This window comes from Mesoplodon densirostris, chromosome 9 (genome assembly GCF_025265405.1).
Source record: "Mesoplodon densirostris isolate mMesDen1 chromosome 9, mMesDen1 primary haplotype, whole genome shotgun sequence".
In the NCBI taxonomy this organism is placed as follows: domain Eukaryota; kingdom Metazoa; phylum Chordata; class Mammalia; order Artiodactyla; family Ziphiidae; genus Mesoplodon; species Mesoplodon densirostris.
Window position 1 is genome coordinate 52,283,776 of NC_082669.1, and position 17,405 is coordinate 52,301,180.

General features: G+C 34.7%; 1 protein-coding gene across 1 annotated transcript in view; it reads right to left on the reverse strand.

The window, feature by feature from the left end:
• Positions 1-1,403: 1,403 nt before the first annotated feature.
• The window catches only part of C1GALT1 (core 1 synthase, glycoprotein-N-acetylgalactosamine 3-beta-galactosyltransferase 1), a 42,258-nt gene continuing 26,256 nt past the window's right edge, over positions 1,404-17,405 (reverse strand). The window contains exons 2-4 of the mRNA XM_060108603.1: positions 16,192-16,428; positions 12,338-13,005; positions 1,404-6,370 (exon numbers count right to left, since the gene is read on the reverse strand). Of these exons, the coding sequence (XP_059964586.1) occupies positions 6,152-6,370; positions 12,338-13,005; positions 16,192-16,428 (1,124 nt within the window). The 3' untranslated portion in view covers positions 1,404-6,151. The remainder of the gene's footprint in view (positions 6,371-12,337; positions 13,006-16,191; positions 16,429-17,405) is intronic.

The window sequence follows — 17,405 nt, forward strand, 5'->3', positions numbered from 1 at the left end:
GTATCCTTTCCAGGATTATACCTTCGGAAAACTTAAAATAGGTAATAAACCTGTATATATTTAGGTAAATACATCTCTTCTCTGACATTAACTAGCAGTACAACTAAACACTACTGACTGGAAAACATGGGACTTTCTGGATATGTTAAATTGCACAACTCTGATACTAAAGCAACATGAAGTAGCATTTCTTTCCTTAGCTTTTCTAAAGCTGCTTAATCCAAATGGCACTGCATGTATATATATATATATATATATATATATATATATATATATGTTGGTACATACATATATGTGCTTGGGCACTAGTAAGTAGCATATTGGGTAGCAGTTACTGAAAACTGAGGCAGATAGGCTAGCCTCAGGGGCCTTATGAACAGCTGTAATAATTTGCTTAGGAAGAGGTAGGTCAATTTTTATTCATATCCTAAAAGTCCCAGGCCGATCTAATACCAATAGACCTGAGCTTTGTATGAAATATGCTTAAAACCACAAAGTTTTTGGCCTATAGATCACATTTCAATGAGCCTTCACATATGCCCAAAGCATGATTACACAAAGGTGGGGAACATTATTATTACTATTTTTTTACATAGTAGGAGCAAAGAACTTCATAGACATAAATGCCTTTTGAAGCATATAAAATGTCTGTCATTCAGGTCAGCTCAAATATTACCTCAGAGGTCTTCCCTGACACCCCACCCAGAAAATTGCTCTACCATATCATTCTTTTATTTTCCTACCACCATTCTCTGAAATATCTTGCTCCTTCATCTATTAATTTGTTTATTGTCTAGCTGTAGAATTAAGGCTCTAGGAGAACAGAAATCCTGTATATTTTCTTCACCACTGTATTTCTAGTAGATGCTGGGCACAATTATTTAAATAAATAATTAGTTGAATAAATTAATTTCTCAGTGTACATGACAGATCAAAATATACCAAGAAATAGAAGAGCAATCTTTTCCTCTTTCTATAACATACATATACCTATACACATATATACACAGACACACACTTACCTGGCCTACAGCGTAGGTGTTTCTGTTTTTTAAGGCACATTATTCAAAATCAGAGGTGGAGTGTTTTGTTGCTTTAAAGAAAAATAATAGATGTTGCAGTAAAAATTATTTAAGCCTATTTAAATTGAATAACTTTGATGGGAAAATAGTTTAATATCTTTGGTAAATAACCCCAAAACTACCCATTAAAGGCAATGTTTCTCCCACAACTTTTACATCAATTAAAAATAATCAGATAAAACAGCTTTAAACATGGTAATTTATTTTATGCAGTTGTTTAAATCCATTGTTTAAAAATGTTCAAAAGGCACTTTAAAAAACATATTTAAAAATACATTTTTCTGACTTATTGGTGATCACTTAAAATAAGCAAGTCACCAGACATTTTTAAATCATTCATGATACTATTACCTTACATAATTTTTAAATTCCAAAACACAAATGTTCACTGGGTAATATAACACACTGCTTAGCAGTAAGATTAGTTTCCCTCTAATAATATACTTTATATGGATTATTAATTTGCAGGGCCCTGCAAAGTTATTTAAACTTAACACATATAAACTAAAAACTAGAGAGGTAAAGGAATTGAAATAGAGCATTATTCAACTCTGAAATGGTTTCTCTAAAGAGAATTTATAAAATTTCTTATTCTAATTTGAATTAAATCTCTATTTCAACTCCAATATATAAACATAAGCCATCTTTTAAAAATCAACAGAGGTTACATTTAGCACAAAATAAACCACAGGTTGTCCCCTAGATTTCTTAAGTATGCTTCTGTCAGGTCTACTATAAATAAATAGAGAGATGAGGCAAATGAGGTTTTTTTGTTTGTGAAAAGGGGAATTTACTTCATTTAATTGTATATCTAGCATTAGTTTAACATCGTAGACTTTTAAGTAGGTCAAGTATCCTGAGAGCCAGCAGGCATTATTCTTAGACAAATTTTTACTTCCAACCTCATAGGGAAAACTAACGTTAATAGGTATAAAATAATGTAAGTGATACATACAAACTCTAATCACTAATAAAAGCCTAATTAATCTTGTGAAGGTAGAATTAAGAGTAGTTAGAAAATGGAAGTTATCAAGGAAATAAAGGGCAATAAATACAAAGAAGCAAAAATTGTCAGAGAATATTCTAAAGAAATGAAAATTTAAATGAATAAAAGGGTAGACCTGATCTAATCAATCAAATGAAGGATTTTTTAAGCCTCAATCTGGTAATAATACAGTATAACGGGCTCAAGGAAGTGAAAAATTAATACTCAAACAATTATGAAAATAACCAGTTAGTAAATTTAATGCTCAAATCCAATTACCATACTTAAAAAAAAAATTGGTCAGTGATTTATTTTTGAATCTTCTTACAGTAACAAAAACTCCTCTGAAGTTTATTTGAAAACAAATAATTGAACTCTGGGATAAAAATCTGCTTTGTATCAACTATGAACTTCCCACTTGAAAATACAAGTATATATTGGAGAATGTAAGATAGCAAAAGCCTGTTTTGAGACCATACTAAAATCATTTACCCAGATGACAAAAATCTTAATTTAAAAGACAGTAAGTCATTATCATCATGAAATCTGGTTTTATATGCTCTATCAAATACTTGGAGAGTTTTTTGCTTTATTAGGTCCTATAGGACAGTCAACTGATTCTTGAAAAGTGATGAAATTTTGATAGTATGAATTGGCAGAAAAACATTCTGCACATTATAAAATAGTACTTTGCTACCTCTATTTAAAATTATTTTACTAACAATTGTGGACATTTTTTATGACATTCATTTAAGTACGCTTTTAATGAATTAATATATACTGACTAGTATTTACTGAAACTTTTCTGCCCCAATATGAAATTACTAAACTTTATATTTTACTGTGGGCCCTGATATTAGTAACTCTGAAGCAGCTAAAGAATTTTGCCAAAATGAATGATCCACTGACCCTTTAAATTATCTTTAGTCTTTTACATTTAATATAGTGTGATGCTGAACTACACTCATTTAAAACATGCTTTATCTAAATTTTTGAAAGATAACCTTACTTATGGGGCAAGTAATCCTCAGCGTGTTCCAAGGATGATTTGCATCAGAATCACCAGGTTTTAGGGGAATGCTGAATAAGACTCACCTGGAGGGCTTGTTTAAACATAATTGCTAGCCTCTACCCCCTAGAGTTCCTGATTCAGTAGGCCTGGGGTGAGACCCAGGAGAGGATGCACTACCAACAAGTTTCCAGGTGAGGCTGATACTGCTGGTTGGGACCACACACTGGTAGAGAACCCAAGGTTCTCTACCCAAGGGTATCTGGTAAGAACCAGATAAGTTCTTATCTGGTAAGAACCCAAGGGTATCTGGTAAGAATGCATACTCCTGGGTCCCATGATAGAATCAACATTTCTGGAATTGGGGTCTTGAAATCTCCGTTTTAACAAGCCCTCAGGCAAGAGTATAATAACCACAATTTAAAAACCACTATGACAATTTGGCTGGTTAATTTGACTACTGCTGGCCAATGTATCAGATGTCACATGCCATCAAGTAAAAATGGAAATAATGCTAATGATTAACCTCAAGGCTAACATGGGGCAAAGAACACACAGGCTTCGAGTATAAATCCTAGCTCTGTTACTTAGTAGCTTTCTGACAGTGGAAAATGACTTTAGTTTTCTGAGCCTCAGTTTTCTCATCTATAATACGGGAATAACCCCCAATTTGTGAGGATGAACACAGAGTATCTAAGCACGTTACCTGCCATACAGTAGGCATCAAATAAAAACTAGCTATTACTTATTGTAAGAAATATATGAGATATTTCCTTTATTACCTGATTTGATTAAAGCAGATTTCTCATTCATTTAAAACAAATATTTACACTCCAAGGTAAAGAATAATAAGAAAACTTTATACTTAGCACTCCATACTCTGGGCCAAACAGTGTTTTTAAAAGCCATACACATTTTCACTCATTTAATCCTCATAAAAATCCTATGAGGTAGGTAGTATTATTGTCCCTAGTTTACAGATGAGGGAATTGAGGCACAGAGAGATTAAGTAAATTGCTCAAGGTTACAAAACTAGTGATGGAGCAAGAATTTAAACCCAGGCAGTCTGACTTCAGACCCCAGGATTCATCACAATGTTGATTTCCTATGAATCAATTTTAAGGTTTTCGGATGTTCATGGTAAACCATTTATACTTCTAGTACAGAAAAGTAGCATGTACGGACTGCAAATAAATTCCTATCCATACCAAAGTAAAGAGTTGTTCAAAGAATAGAATGAACACCTTGAAATTTTGGCAGATGATATCATCATGAAAATAACAAAAAACAATTCAATTGGTGAAAACTGGTGTAAGTTTTCACTATGTTGACAGAGTAATCCATAATTAGCCACTAAGATGAACATCCTCTCAAATATACAACTGAAAGAGGTCATAGTTTTGACATGTTTTGGCACAATAAATATAAACTATTTAGCTAAGCAGCAGAATCAATGGCATGACAGCCACATAAAATTAGCATAATGATAAAATATAAGAGAAATGTAAATTATTTGTAACGTTTAAGATAATCTTATGGAAAGTCTGTAAAGTATTCTGTTATGATACACTCAGATGATATTGCTAAAGACAACAAAAATTTTAAATTTCCTTTCCTTCCAGAAATTCTTTAAATAGAGGGTCACTAAAATTAGAATGAAACATTTATGAATTTGTTTTTGATGTCATCAAGACTGAGCTCTCAGGGAAGGGATATGGGAACAGATGTATATGTATAACTGATTCACTTTGTTATAAAGCAGAAACGAATACACCATTGTGCAGCAATTATACTCCAATAAAGTTGGAAAAAAAAAAAAAAAAGACTGAGCTCTCTTACAACTGTCCATTGGCAAAACAATCATCCCCAAATAAGTCAGCATCAAAATTCAGGCTGTTATTTGTAAACTAAGTATTTGGTCTTTTAATATCTGACATATTTCAATTTGTTTAAGCACTCTGCATTTTTTAATGTTTTTAATTAACTCTGGTCAAAATCTCACAAATTATTTTGCCAGTGTAACTAACAGCCACCTCAGAGCCTGAAAATGAATCTCAAAACTCTGCTTTAAACAAGTTATGAAAGGCACAAACAAGTTCTCATCTCTCAACAGGATGAGAATGAAAGGAACTATAATTATGTAGTTGGACAGTTTTAAATAATCAGTTAAAAATGTTACTTAGTGATTCCTGAGAGTGGCACTAATATAAGAAAAGCATCCCCAAACAGCATTACATTTACTATTTATTAGTTACCCATAATTAACAATGGGTAAATTTGGGAATAAAATATCTAAAAATGCATGTTTACAGAATGCTATTAACACTTTCAGTAAATAAATATTAATAGTTGAGAATGGCATTCAAGAATGGTTAAACATGTTTAGGAAAGAGACAACGGGGACTCAGTAAAAGATTAGCTATTAATTAGAACCAAGTATATAATACAGTCAAGGCCCATGATAATTTCAAAATGTGGTTTTATTAATGCACTTTAGGTCAAGTGCCATTCTTATTCTACCTTATTCTGGAAGAAATACTGCCAATTATAAATAGTCACAGCAAAATTTTCATTAGACAAAAGTTGCATGTGTGTGTGTGTGTGGGGGGGGGTTGGTTCATTTATATCATACTGCAAATATAAACTCATGTTTTGAGTTTACAAACAACACCGAGCAACAATATTTCCTTCTAAATTTTCTTTAAGGCAGATCTGTGTAGCATCATGTGTGGGTTACTAACAATGGTGCAGTGTAGTTTTAGCAAATTTAACTGTTTTAGTTTCTCAGTGAAAATAATACATGTGGTCAGGAACAGGCAACAAAATCTCTTCTAGTTCCTCTGCCTGGCCACCATTTTAAAAACACAAGTTTTTCATATATGTATATATTACTGTATCAAAACACATTTCAACAGACTTCACAGCTCACTTAAAGCTTCAGTTTACAGTCATTCATATGAAAAATTTCTAATATGGAACGTTCACTTAGAAAGAATTCCTCACTGGGATTCCAGTGTTCTATATCAGAAATGGAGAAGTTCTTCTTCAGTGCAATGCTAGACATTTTACCTCTGTTCATTTATGTTTTTCTTTCAAGGGCTCCTGATTTACTTTTGTATCTTCATTTTTGTATGTTTGACTTATTTCCTTTAGCATCTTCTCAGGTAAGGCAGGTTGATATCTGTATAAATAACCATATGGACGAAGATGATAAACGAGGTATTCTAACTCATACATAGTTGTAGGATCAACATAGTGAAAAGAAACTGCAAGATCAGAACAGCAACCAGGACCCTAAAAAAGTAGTGGAAACAGGCATTATTAATAAATAGCACATTGTTAACATACAATATTCAAATACTGATAAAGGAAACACTAATTTTAACAGAATCCAAGCATTAAGGCTGGCAAAGTAAAGCAGAGGCACATAATTTATTAGACCTGTGAAAGAAACCAAGAGTTTTCAGAGTTCCCAATGATTTAAAATCAAACATGAAGTTGCTGAAGTATATCTAACTGAAACAATATTCTCTCATGCCCTATGGATTAGCAAAAAAAGAAAACGCTTGAGACCTCTTCAAATAAAAGGGTCAACTATACAAACGATAAAGCTCTATTTCTCCAAGTTTTGCTTTCTCTTCATAACTTTCTCACTATGAAGTTTTGCTTGGCTCAGCCTCAGAAAGACACCTTTGGAACATTCAATGACTACAAAGCCTTGCCCAGTATGTGTCTGCAACCTAATACTTCATCGACACATCAACCCAAACAGTATAGTATTTAAGAGAGGAAGTGCTGAGTCACACCTAGGTTTTAGTCTAAATTTTGCCTACTAGTATATAATCTTGGGCAAGTTACTTAATCTCTATAAGCTTCAATTTCCGCATGTTCAAAAGATGCTTACTTAAAGGAGACAACGTGTGTCACACGCTTGGTACTACGCTTTACCTATAGTAAATGCTCAATAAATGTTAGCTACTACTGACAGAATAATCAAGTTCAGGTGGCCCTCAGTAAGTAGGTCAAAGTTAAACTTTTGTTCAGTTATATAATTCTCATAGATTTCTAATAGAGTTGGCATGAGAGCAGATTTAAATAAAACAAGACAAAAACAAAATAACAAAAATGCAACAAACATACAAAGAGGAATGAAAAAGCAAGAAAATAAAGAAAACAGAAATTTTAAAAACTGGTCCCAGACTTAAATAGTCACAAGGTCATCTGGGGGTCAGAATTGGTATCTGGAGACTGGTTCACTCAGATGACTCCAAGAAAACTTAAGTCTCTAATGTCTTTGCAGGGACCCAGGGAGAAAAACAGTCTGGCAAGTTCCCAGAGAAGATTCATATTGACCTATTAAATTGAACATTTAATAATTCATGTTTGGAAGTATGTAGCTTACAGTGCAGTAAAAATCATTAAGAAATTGTCCACTGTATTTTCTCTGACCTTTCCTTTGAAACAAACACTGGATATGTGGGTTTCTTGGACCACTATGTAGATGCTGGAAAATTATCTGATGCCTACTTTTTACATCTTTAGGGAATTTAAGAATAGGAACAAATATGAAAAGTAAACAGGTAAGTCAACTTGTGATTATCAAACCAGCTCTGTCCAGTAGATATATGTGAGCCACACAATGCAATAGCCATACTTAAAAAGTAAAAATAGGTGAAATTAATTTGAATATATTTTAACTGAATAAATCTATATTATTTTCTTAATATTCAACAGGTGATCAATATTTTTAAAATTATTGATGAAATCATTCTTTTTATTTGTGCTAAGTCCTTGAAATCAAGTATGACTTTTATACCTGAGTACATCTAAATTTTGATAGCCATACTTCAAACACTCAATAGTCATATGTGGTTAGTGGCTACTATAGTGGCCAGTGCATAGTAAACTAAAGACTAGAATAAGAGCGGTTAATATTAAATTACTGATCCTCTCTGGAAGCAATTTTATATAACTCTGAAATATTGCAATAATATTTTTGATAAGATTTACTGCATTAATTATGTTATACTCTATTGCGCTGGTTTTTTACTGGATGGCCAGGATACTGTTATTATTAAGCTTTATAAGCAATAAAAGGCTATTAAAAACAGCTAAAATTATTAGAAACGAAATACCTAGTTCTTTGCATATGATTATGGATACCCCAAAAACTCGAGAGTAGAGTGAAAAATCATCAGAAATAAAAAATCCAAGAACAGAGCCAGATTGTAAAGATGTTTTTTAAAAAAAAAAAAAAACTAGCTTTCATGTATATACTAGTTAAAAAGTTTTAAGAAAAGAGCCCAAGTAGAAGAGTAACAAAAATACTAAAAACCTAGGGAGATACTTAAGAAATAAAGATTTACCTGAAGAAAAGTATAGAACTTTACTAAGGGACCTAAAAGGAACTTAAAAAATCCTGGACAAAGATGTCCACTGTTCCTAAATTAATAAGTTTATACACAAGAATAAAGACATGAGAGTTGCCAAAACAATTTAAAAGAGAGGGAGAAATAAAGAAGAGGAAGACACACTCTTAATAACTTAAAATTTTTGTAAAGCTACAAGGTTCAAAACAATATGGTACTGAGCCAAAACCAAATAGAACAGAACTGAAATCTCAGATACCAATCCTACCATAAGCAATGCTATAGTGAATGATAATAAAGGAGGTATTTTTAAATCAGTAATGAAAGCAAGACTCAGTTAATAAATGGTACTGGAATAATTAGTTAACAATTTGGAAAAATCAAGAGTTCTCTACATCAACCATATATCAGTAAGTTTCAAATGGATTAGAGTTAATGCAAATAAAACTGAAGAATTAATATAATAAACCATATTTGATCATTTCTGACCTATGAAAAGGCAATTTCACAAGTAGAGGGTTTTAAAATATTTTAAAATCCACTTATTTTAAATCCACTGTATTAAGACTGATTGCAAATTTTCTGGTGAAAAATCTACTGCTAGGGAATACTGTATGTAGTCCTAGAGAATAGACTTTATTCCTAGGGTACAGACTTTATTCCTAGGAATAGACTTACTTCTAGGGAAGTGAGAAGGTGGTATGAGAAGGGAACTGCACACAAAGTTCTGAACAACCAGCTTAAGAACATAACTCTTTGATCAACTAGAATATCTCACATCCTAACCTCTAGAAAAAAACTTTCTACACTGTATTTTTAGTGATTACTAGAGAGAGGAAGTGTATGTATGAGACTCAGGATGGCTTTGAAAACAGTAACTCCCTTAGAAGACGATTTAAATGATGAGTAATAATAGAAGTCTGATTTCACTTTGGGTTTATATAGAACCTCCTGAGAGAGAAGAGACAATATCAGAAGGTTGGGTCAATTTTGGAACTTCCAAGCCCATTTTACAGTCTTCAATACAACTCACAAATTATTATAGAAGGAACATAAAATTTTCCATCCATTTAAAAAGCTAGTACAATTTAAATAAAATATGTACTATGGAAATATTTATTTTGTTAATATAAAGTATATCGTTGGGTATACCCTATTTGTAGGTGGGAACTGTGGGCAGTACCCTTAAAGAGAAAGTAGGATATTTTACTGGTTACAAAATAATGACAATTATGATGTCCCTTTGCTGTTACTGTTATGTGTACTCAATATCAGATACTCTCAGTAAAATCTTACATGCATTAGGTGTATTTGTTATTATGCATTTGTAATGTTTTTGAGTTTGGGTATATTTTTGTATGGGAAGGGGTACAGAATTAAGAAGGGAAGAGGTCAAGTAATCTTGGAATGGTTTAAGAAGAGTTTACACTAAAGAAGCATCCAAAGTAGTACCTCACTAAAACCAAAACAAAAATAGACTATCAAAAGCACACTTGGGAATACATATGTTTTATAGTTTAGGAAATTCTTACATCTCTAATAGCGATAAGATGCTAGCATACGGTTTCAAACAACCTCATTACATAAAACTGTGTTTTAAAATGTTTATTCAAGTGGAATTTATCCCAACAAAAGAATATTTATTCTAACATATCCCCTACCCTCCTTTTGGGGGCACATATCCCATTAATCAGAGAGGGGTGCTCATGATGGAAATAACACAAGCTTTTAGAACCAGAGTGGATTTGCAACACTGCCTAGGCTACTTAGCAGGATAGACCAGTTACTTGATTTTCCTGAGCCCCAGTTTTGTCCCCTCTTAAATGCAGGATTGCCGTAAGGATTAGCTATAATTTCTGTGTAAGTAACAAGAACACACTGGTGGTTGAGAGCTGAAACGGCAGTGATTTGCTTCAAGTTTTCCTTTTTAAAGCTGATAGCTTAAAGCTTGGGTCAGATATTCTCGGTCAAGGTTTTGAAAACACAGTTCTGTTGACATTTTGGGCTAATCTTTGTTGTGAGGGCTGTCCTGTGCATTGTGGAATGTTTAGCACCTAGTGGGTTTACAGTCTCGTGGGTTTCTATCCATTAGGTGCCAGTAGCAACTGCTAAGTTAACAAGCAAAAAGGTCTCCAGATTTTGCCAAATGTCCTCTGGGAAGCAAAAAAGCCCCCGGTTGAGAACCACTGTTCTAGATGATGATCTAAAAACATTGGCTTGTGAAGAAGAGAAAGGTAGCACAAAGTGTGTTATTTGTACCTTAGGGCCAGCGACAAGAAGGCGAAGAGCACTAGCGACTTGCCTTGAGACATATTAACAAGAGAACTGAGTCTAAAAGCTAGGTTTCATGACTCCCGGTCTCCAGTCATTCACTGCTGCAATGCTCATATAGTGAAAAACCGGGAACAGCCTACTAAATATACATCGGCTGAAGAATAGGTAAGTTACAGTATATTCATATATTAGATTATGACACAGCAGTCTAAATGAATGAAGCAGATACATACATTAATGTTGACAAATTTCAATGTGTAAAAAAGGCATACGGGGCCTCCCTGGTGGCGCGGTGGTTGAGAGTCCACCTGCCGATGCAGGGGATGCGGGTTCGTGCCCCGGTCTGGGAGGATCCCATGTGCCGCGGAGCGGCTGGGCCCGTGAGCCATGGCCGCTGAGCCTGCGCGTCCGGAGCCTGTGCTCCGCAACGGGAGAGGCCACAACAGTGAGAGGCCCGCATACCGCAAAAAGAAAAAAAAAAAAAAAAAAGGCATATGTTCAAGTATACATGAGGTATAATTCCACTTATTTAAAGACCTGCAAAACAATATCCTATACATTATTTATGGATTCATAAACATGTAGGAAAAATATAAAAACACGCATGATTATTTTAAGTACTAAACTCATGATAGTGGTTAACTCTGAGGAAGGAGGTAAGAGAACTAGACTGGGGAGGGTACATAGGCCTCACCTAATTCTATATCTTTTTCTTTAAAAAAAAAAATCTGAAGCAAATGTGACAAAAGATTAATATTTGGTAAAGTTGGTTGTTGGGTACAAAATAGTATATCCTTCTCAAATATTTAGCTATACATCTGAAATATTTAGTAAAATAATGTATTTTAGATAAAATTCTCAAGAATGTAAGCTAAGGTGTCAAGTGAGATCTAGGACTTATTAGGTGCTCACTGTGTGATAGACATAGTCCTACACCGTAACTACCACTGAATGAGACAGGTACATCAGATCCATCTTACAAATGAGGAAACTTAGGCTCAGGAGTTAGGCAAATTCTGTCCATCCAAGGTCATTCAGCTATTAGGTGGGAGAGCAGGATTTGAACGCAGGTTTTTCTGAACCTCAAAGTCTTTTCATGTGTTGTTCCTAAAGACGTGAAGGCTCTTTACCCAGATCTTTCCGTAGCCTGCTTTCTAACCTCACTCAGGTTTCTGATCAAAAGTTACCCTTTAGAGAAGTCTTCCTTAATTGCCTAAACTACAGTACCCCATTCCACTCTGGGTCACTCTCCATCCTCTTACCTGGTTTTACTGTTCTTCAGGGCACTTGCCACTATCTAAAATCATATTATAACTTGACTTGTCTGCCTGTTTATTGTATGTCTCCTCATCCAGAATGTAAGGTTCATAAGAACTGGAACTTGGCCATATTTACTGCTATATTCTTAGTGCCTGGCATACAGTAGTACGAATATTTGTTGAATTATCACTGCCAACACCTTTGTTCTCATCTACTCTGTTATACTGCCATTCGATATAAAAAGACTAAGGTAGATTCTTAGTTATTGATACTAAAGAAACATACGCATTATGGTTTTTTTTAAAGTAAACAAAAGTCAGTCTAAGTATTTATACAGTAATAAAATTTCTAAACTTACCTCTACAGGAGGATAATAGTTATAATTCCAGTACCAAAAGGTTCTAGGCAGATAACCCTTAATTAAATGGTGTTCTGGTACAAAGGGATGAAAAGTTTCTTTTCCAGTGGTATCTCTGGAATCTCCTGCTTCTACATTTATAATTTCCATGCATCTCCCCAGTGCTAAATCTTCGATGGAGGAACTATGCGTACATTTGTCTGTTTTAAATGCATCAACAAATCTCTTCAAGGCTTCTTTGCTCAGTACATATCCTGCTCCTCCACTCATGTAGCCCTGTTTTACATAGGGCTTAAATCTTCTCCCAAAGTAAATGGGTTCTTCAGGGTTGTATTTTGAGAGAAGCCATCTCAAGTTATCTAATATAACATATGTATCATCATCTGCTTTCATAAACCAATCAGCATCTTCTAAATAATGATCATGAACATACTGAAAAGCTTTAATTGTTTTCCAGTATAGTTGGTCTCTGCCTTCTCTGGTTTTTAATCCCACAGCAGGGAAGTCTTTATTTTCTTCTGAACTCATAAATAACACTTTATTACAACGCTGGGCCCATGTAGCTTTGACGTGTTTAGCCTTTTTCTCTAGATTTTGAGGCCCTGTCATTACCCAGCAAAGAATTTTAACCTTCTGATAGAGGTTTTCGGCGATGTCAGTGTTCTCATCTATTAAACAGAAAATGTTTAAAGTTAATTTACATAGTTGTAAAATCCAAATAAATTATACCAAAGAAGACATTTTCTTAAACAATTTCAAAGATCCCCACCCCCACCCCATATACCTCTTTATCATTAGTGATTTAGCTGAAGAGAAACAGAACATTGACAGGAATTTCTCACTGCTGTGAATACGCTTCTGAAGGGCAGGAAAGACAAACTAATGAAACAGCAGTTCATTTTGGAGTCCACAAAAGTCTAGTGTTAAGAATTTCGACAAGTACCCTGAGGTGGTTTTAAAAATGCTTTCATGACTACCCCTGTTCGAAGAAGCAGAGTTAGTGCAAAGCAGAGATTACTTCTTACAGTAACATACCTCATTCCAAAATGCAAATTAGCAGTGAGAAACAGAACAGGTAGAGGTAGTATTTCCAAGATTGTCTAGAGCAGTGTTTTTCAAAGCACTAGTTTGCAAAGAAATAGGGAGCTTATGCCAGAATATAAAGCAACATGTTACCTCTTTCATAGAGGAAGTTTTAATACAGCCTATCAAAACGTCCACTTAACTCAGCAGTGAGCTTAACTGAGTTACTAAACTGAGCCTGGTGCAACATCCTTATTAGGATGCAGACAGGTAACAAACAATTCACAGGCTGTCAAGCCAAGGCTACCTTTTGAGTAACACTGCTCTAGAGGAAGAATCCAACCATGATATTCCAGATCAGTGTTTGGTGAAGGATCAATTTTTATTTCCAATAGTTAGAGACCTATACTTCTGTAAATATGCTAAAAATGCATTACTAATAAAATAAAATTTAAAAAATAAATATAAAATACAAGCCCAAAGTTTTTATTTCTAGATTTATTCAAAATTATTGTCAAATAACCATAAAGGTTTCTAACTATTTAATCCTGATTTTAATACTTATTTAGTTGTGGATCAGCATGAGTCTGCAAAACCTCACTTTGTGTAGCACTGCTCTAGGCAGAATCCTGAGGAAACATTCTTAAAGTTAAGGTCAACCAGTGAGTTACAAAAGCTCAGCCCTGCGAGAAACTAACAACTGGAGGCATAAATTTCTAGTTAACTGATGGAGAGGGAGTAGAAGGAAAGATTGGGCAGGGCATGAAAGTATTCTCATGTCCCTCTGAATATCAAGAATTCACAATCCAAAAACAGAGAAAATTACCCTCTTTTCAGTCAGAGAGCATTCACATTTCATATACTTGAGGAGCCCAATCTCTTAGCTGTACACATATACCAAATCCTGGATGGTGGGGAAAGTGGTGGAAGCAGCAATCCCCAATATGTTTCACTTAGAGCAAGACATCCTTCTCCCTACTGCTGGATCCTGGTAGATAGTCTTTCTCATTCTTTCAATTATTAATTCATTCATTACTCTGTAGTAGGCATGTGCTGGTACAGGAGATAAAAAGATGAATAAGACACATGTCCTGCTGCAGAAGAATTCATTCTAGCATGGGAGCCTGGCATGCAAACCAATACTTGCCATATACTAGAAATGCTATAATAGAGGTATGTATGAAGCTTTCAATGTGCTGAGGGTAAAATAAAGCAATGCCTTATAAACACTATAGAACAGTGGAATGGGAAGTTGGCTAGAATAGAGAAGAAGGGGATATAAGGCAATATCAGGAAAAATAAGAGATGATGCAAAAATTAGGTCTTTAAATGAAGAAGAAAGGACAAAAGGCATGGTGAAGTTTGCTTGAGAGCAGGTACATGGATATACGGCCTGAACTAGGGCAAGCATGCTACAGATTGAGAGAAGTAACCTAAAAAACGGTAAAGAAGCAGACTGTTAGAATTTATGAGAAACAGGATTGATTGGTAAGCAAAGGAAAGCACCTACCACGACTTCATAGTTTCTGGCTTAGGCAGAAAGTAATGAGCTATATAAAAATAGGAGGAAGAGCGAATTTTAGGATTATAAAGGAAAAGGAGTGTGATTTACACATGTTAAGTCTGAGAGAAACAGACCTCTAGCACACCCCACATTCTGTGGACCATCAAGTAGGACAAGTAGATCCTAATATATGTGCCTGCAGTGAGGCTGATCTAGTACAGCCTACCAGGAGTAGAGAAGCCTGGCTCCAACTGATCAGCTGAAGACCTAGAGCAATGATACAGATCAAGTGCACAATGATTAAACTGCTCTGTGATAAGAACATGGCTGCTCAGAGCTGAATCACTGTCATATAAACATTCACACACACGACACACTTTGTAATAGTATGCATGTATTTGCTAGTTCATGAAACTCAACAAGGATGTGATACCTCGCCCTCAACCTCAGCTTGAGAGATAGGAAAGAAGCAATTTACTGCCAAAAAGATAAGAGAAAAAACCCTTAATGGGGGACCCTTGCATTCCAAAATTCCAATGGTTTTTCAAGCTGCTGTATTCTTTTCTGTCAAATAAATCACAATTTGCAGAGATCTTTGAATTCTGAATGTCTTCTCGTAGTGTCTGGAACTAGGCTAAGGTAAAGCCAGCAAGGAACAGATGGAAACTAAAATTATGGGGATTGATGACATCACACAGGCAAAGAAAGAGCCAAAGGACAGAAACTTGGAGAAAACCAACATTTAAGGGGCACATAGAGGACATAATTCAGAACATCTGGATAGAGGTAGAAGACCAGGAGAAAATGAAGTCATTATATATAAAACATTCCTAGTTTTCTACTTCCCTAATTTTTTATGCCTCTCAAAACAAGAAAAGATTAGTTACGTTAGCTACTGATAAAATATAAATTGAGATTTATATATACCTCTTGAGCTTTTCTAGGAAAACAAGACTAAGCAAAAACCAAGATTAAAACAAGATGATAGCAAACACAGATATGAACCATGATAACAAAATTAAAAATTTTAGAAACAAATCTAACTTGAAAGTCTTGCCTTTCCCCAAATTATGGTTTCTGAACTATTTCTATTTAAAAATAAATTCAAAGTTAATATCTTACACCCTAAATAAATCTGGGTTTTAGCAATTTCCTTCTCCTGAGGCAAACCAAGAACTGTCATTTAATATCTAGAATTAAGCTCATTTTCATAAAAAGATATAGTGATATAATAAAATTCATATAAATAACTTTTTCCAATTCTCTCAACACTTAAACAGATTGAAAAATATGGTTTCTCTTTACTCCTTAATAAAGTAAGCCATACCTTTATGTTGGCTAGCATCTGCATCAAAGTTCATCTGTCCTTCTAGATGATTCTGTTCATTATCATATGAATGCCTAGCATGAGGATCATTATGAAGAATATTAGGCTGAAGGTCCCTCTGTTCTCCCAACAAAATACTAAGTAGCTGAGAACATAAAACAAATCCGATTGCTGATCCACAAAGGAAGGTTAAAAAATTCAGCCAAGATTTAGAGGCCATTTCCCGAAAATGTATTTCTGTAAGAAAAAAATTAGCAGGATGTTATAAATTATAAAGCAATATAAATACCAAGAGTAAGGACTGATAACTTTTAGCTATACTGGGAAGTTAATTCCTTTCATACAGGAGAACATATCTAAGAGTATTTAACTTCTGTCCCTCTATTTGCTGCAAAAGCACACAGTATGGACAATTCAATACAATAAATGAGTAGCAACTAGGAGGATCACTGCTGGGCTGGGGCACGGGCAAATATGTCAGTATTTAAACACGGAATTTCCTGTTCTTCTAGCCAGGATCCTGCATGGACCCAAGCCTGCTTGCCACGTTCTTTTTCTTTCTTTGCTATCAAAATACTTATATTTACCCTTTTTCTCTTTTGGTAGTAATCATTACCTACTCTCATCAGGGGTCAGCAAACATTTTCTGTAAAGAATTAGAAATAAAATACATCAGGCTTTGTGGACCACAAATAGTGTCTTGTATATTCTTTTTCTTGCTTTTTATTAAAACAATCTTTTAAAGATGTAGGAAGAATTCTTAGCTTGTAGAAGGCTAGAGACAGCACTGTTTCGGGATCCGCAAGGCCAAACCTATCTGCCACCTGTTTTTGTAAGTGAAGTTTTACTTGAATACACCCAGTGTTGACTATGGCTGCTTTTGCACTACAACAGCAGAGTTGAGTACCTGCAACAGTGGCAGTATGTCCCACAAAGCCTCATCTAGCCCTTTAAAAGAAAAGTTTGCCAACCCCTCGCTCTAATACCCAGGCTTCATTGCAGTGTTGAATGCAGCTGCCACCTGATCACCATCTTTCATTGTTATCCCACTGGACTGCAAGACCCCGAACAGTATCTATATGTCACTAGGATTAAGTAGGATGCCTGGGTCAGTGGCTGCTCAACAAATTCCTGTTGAACTGCCCGACAATGAAACAGGCTCTTCTTAAGGGTTTGCTAATAACTACTACATGGTGAACTTATAAATTCCTATG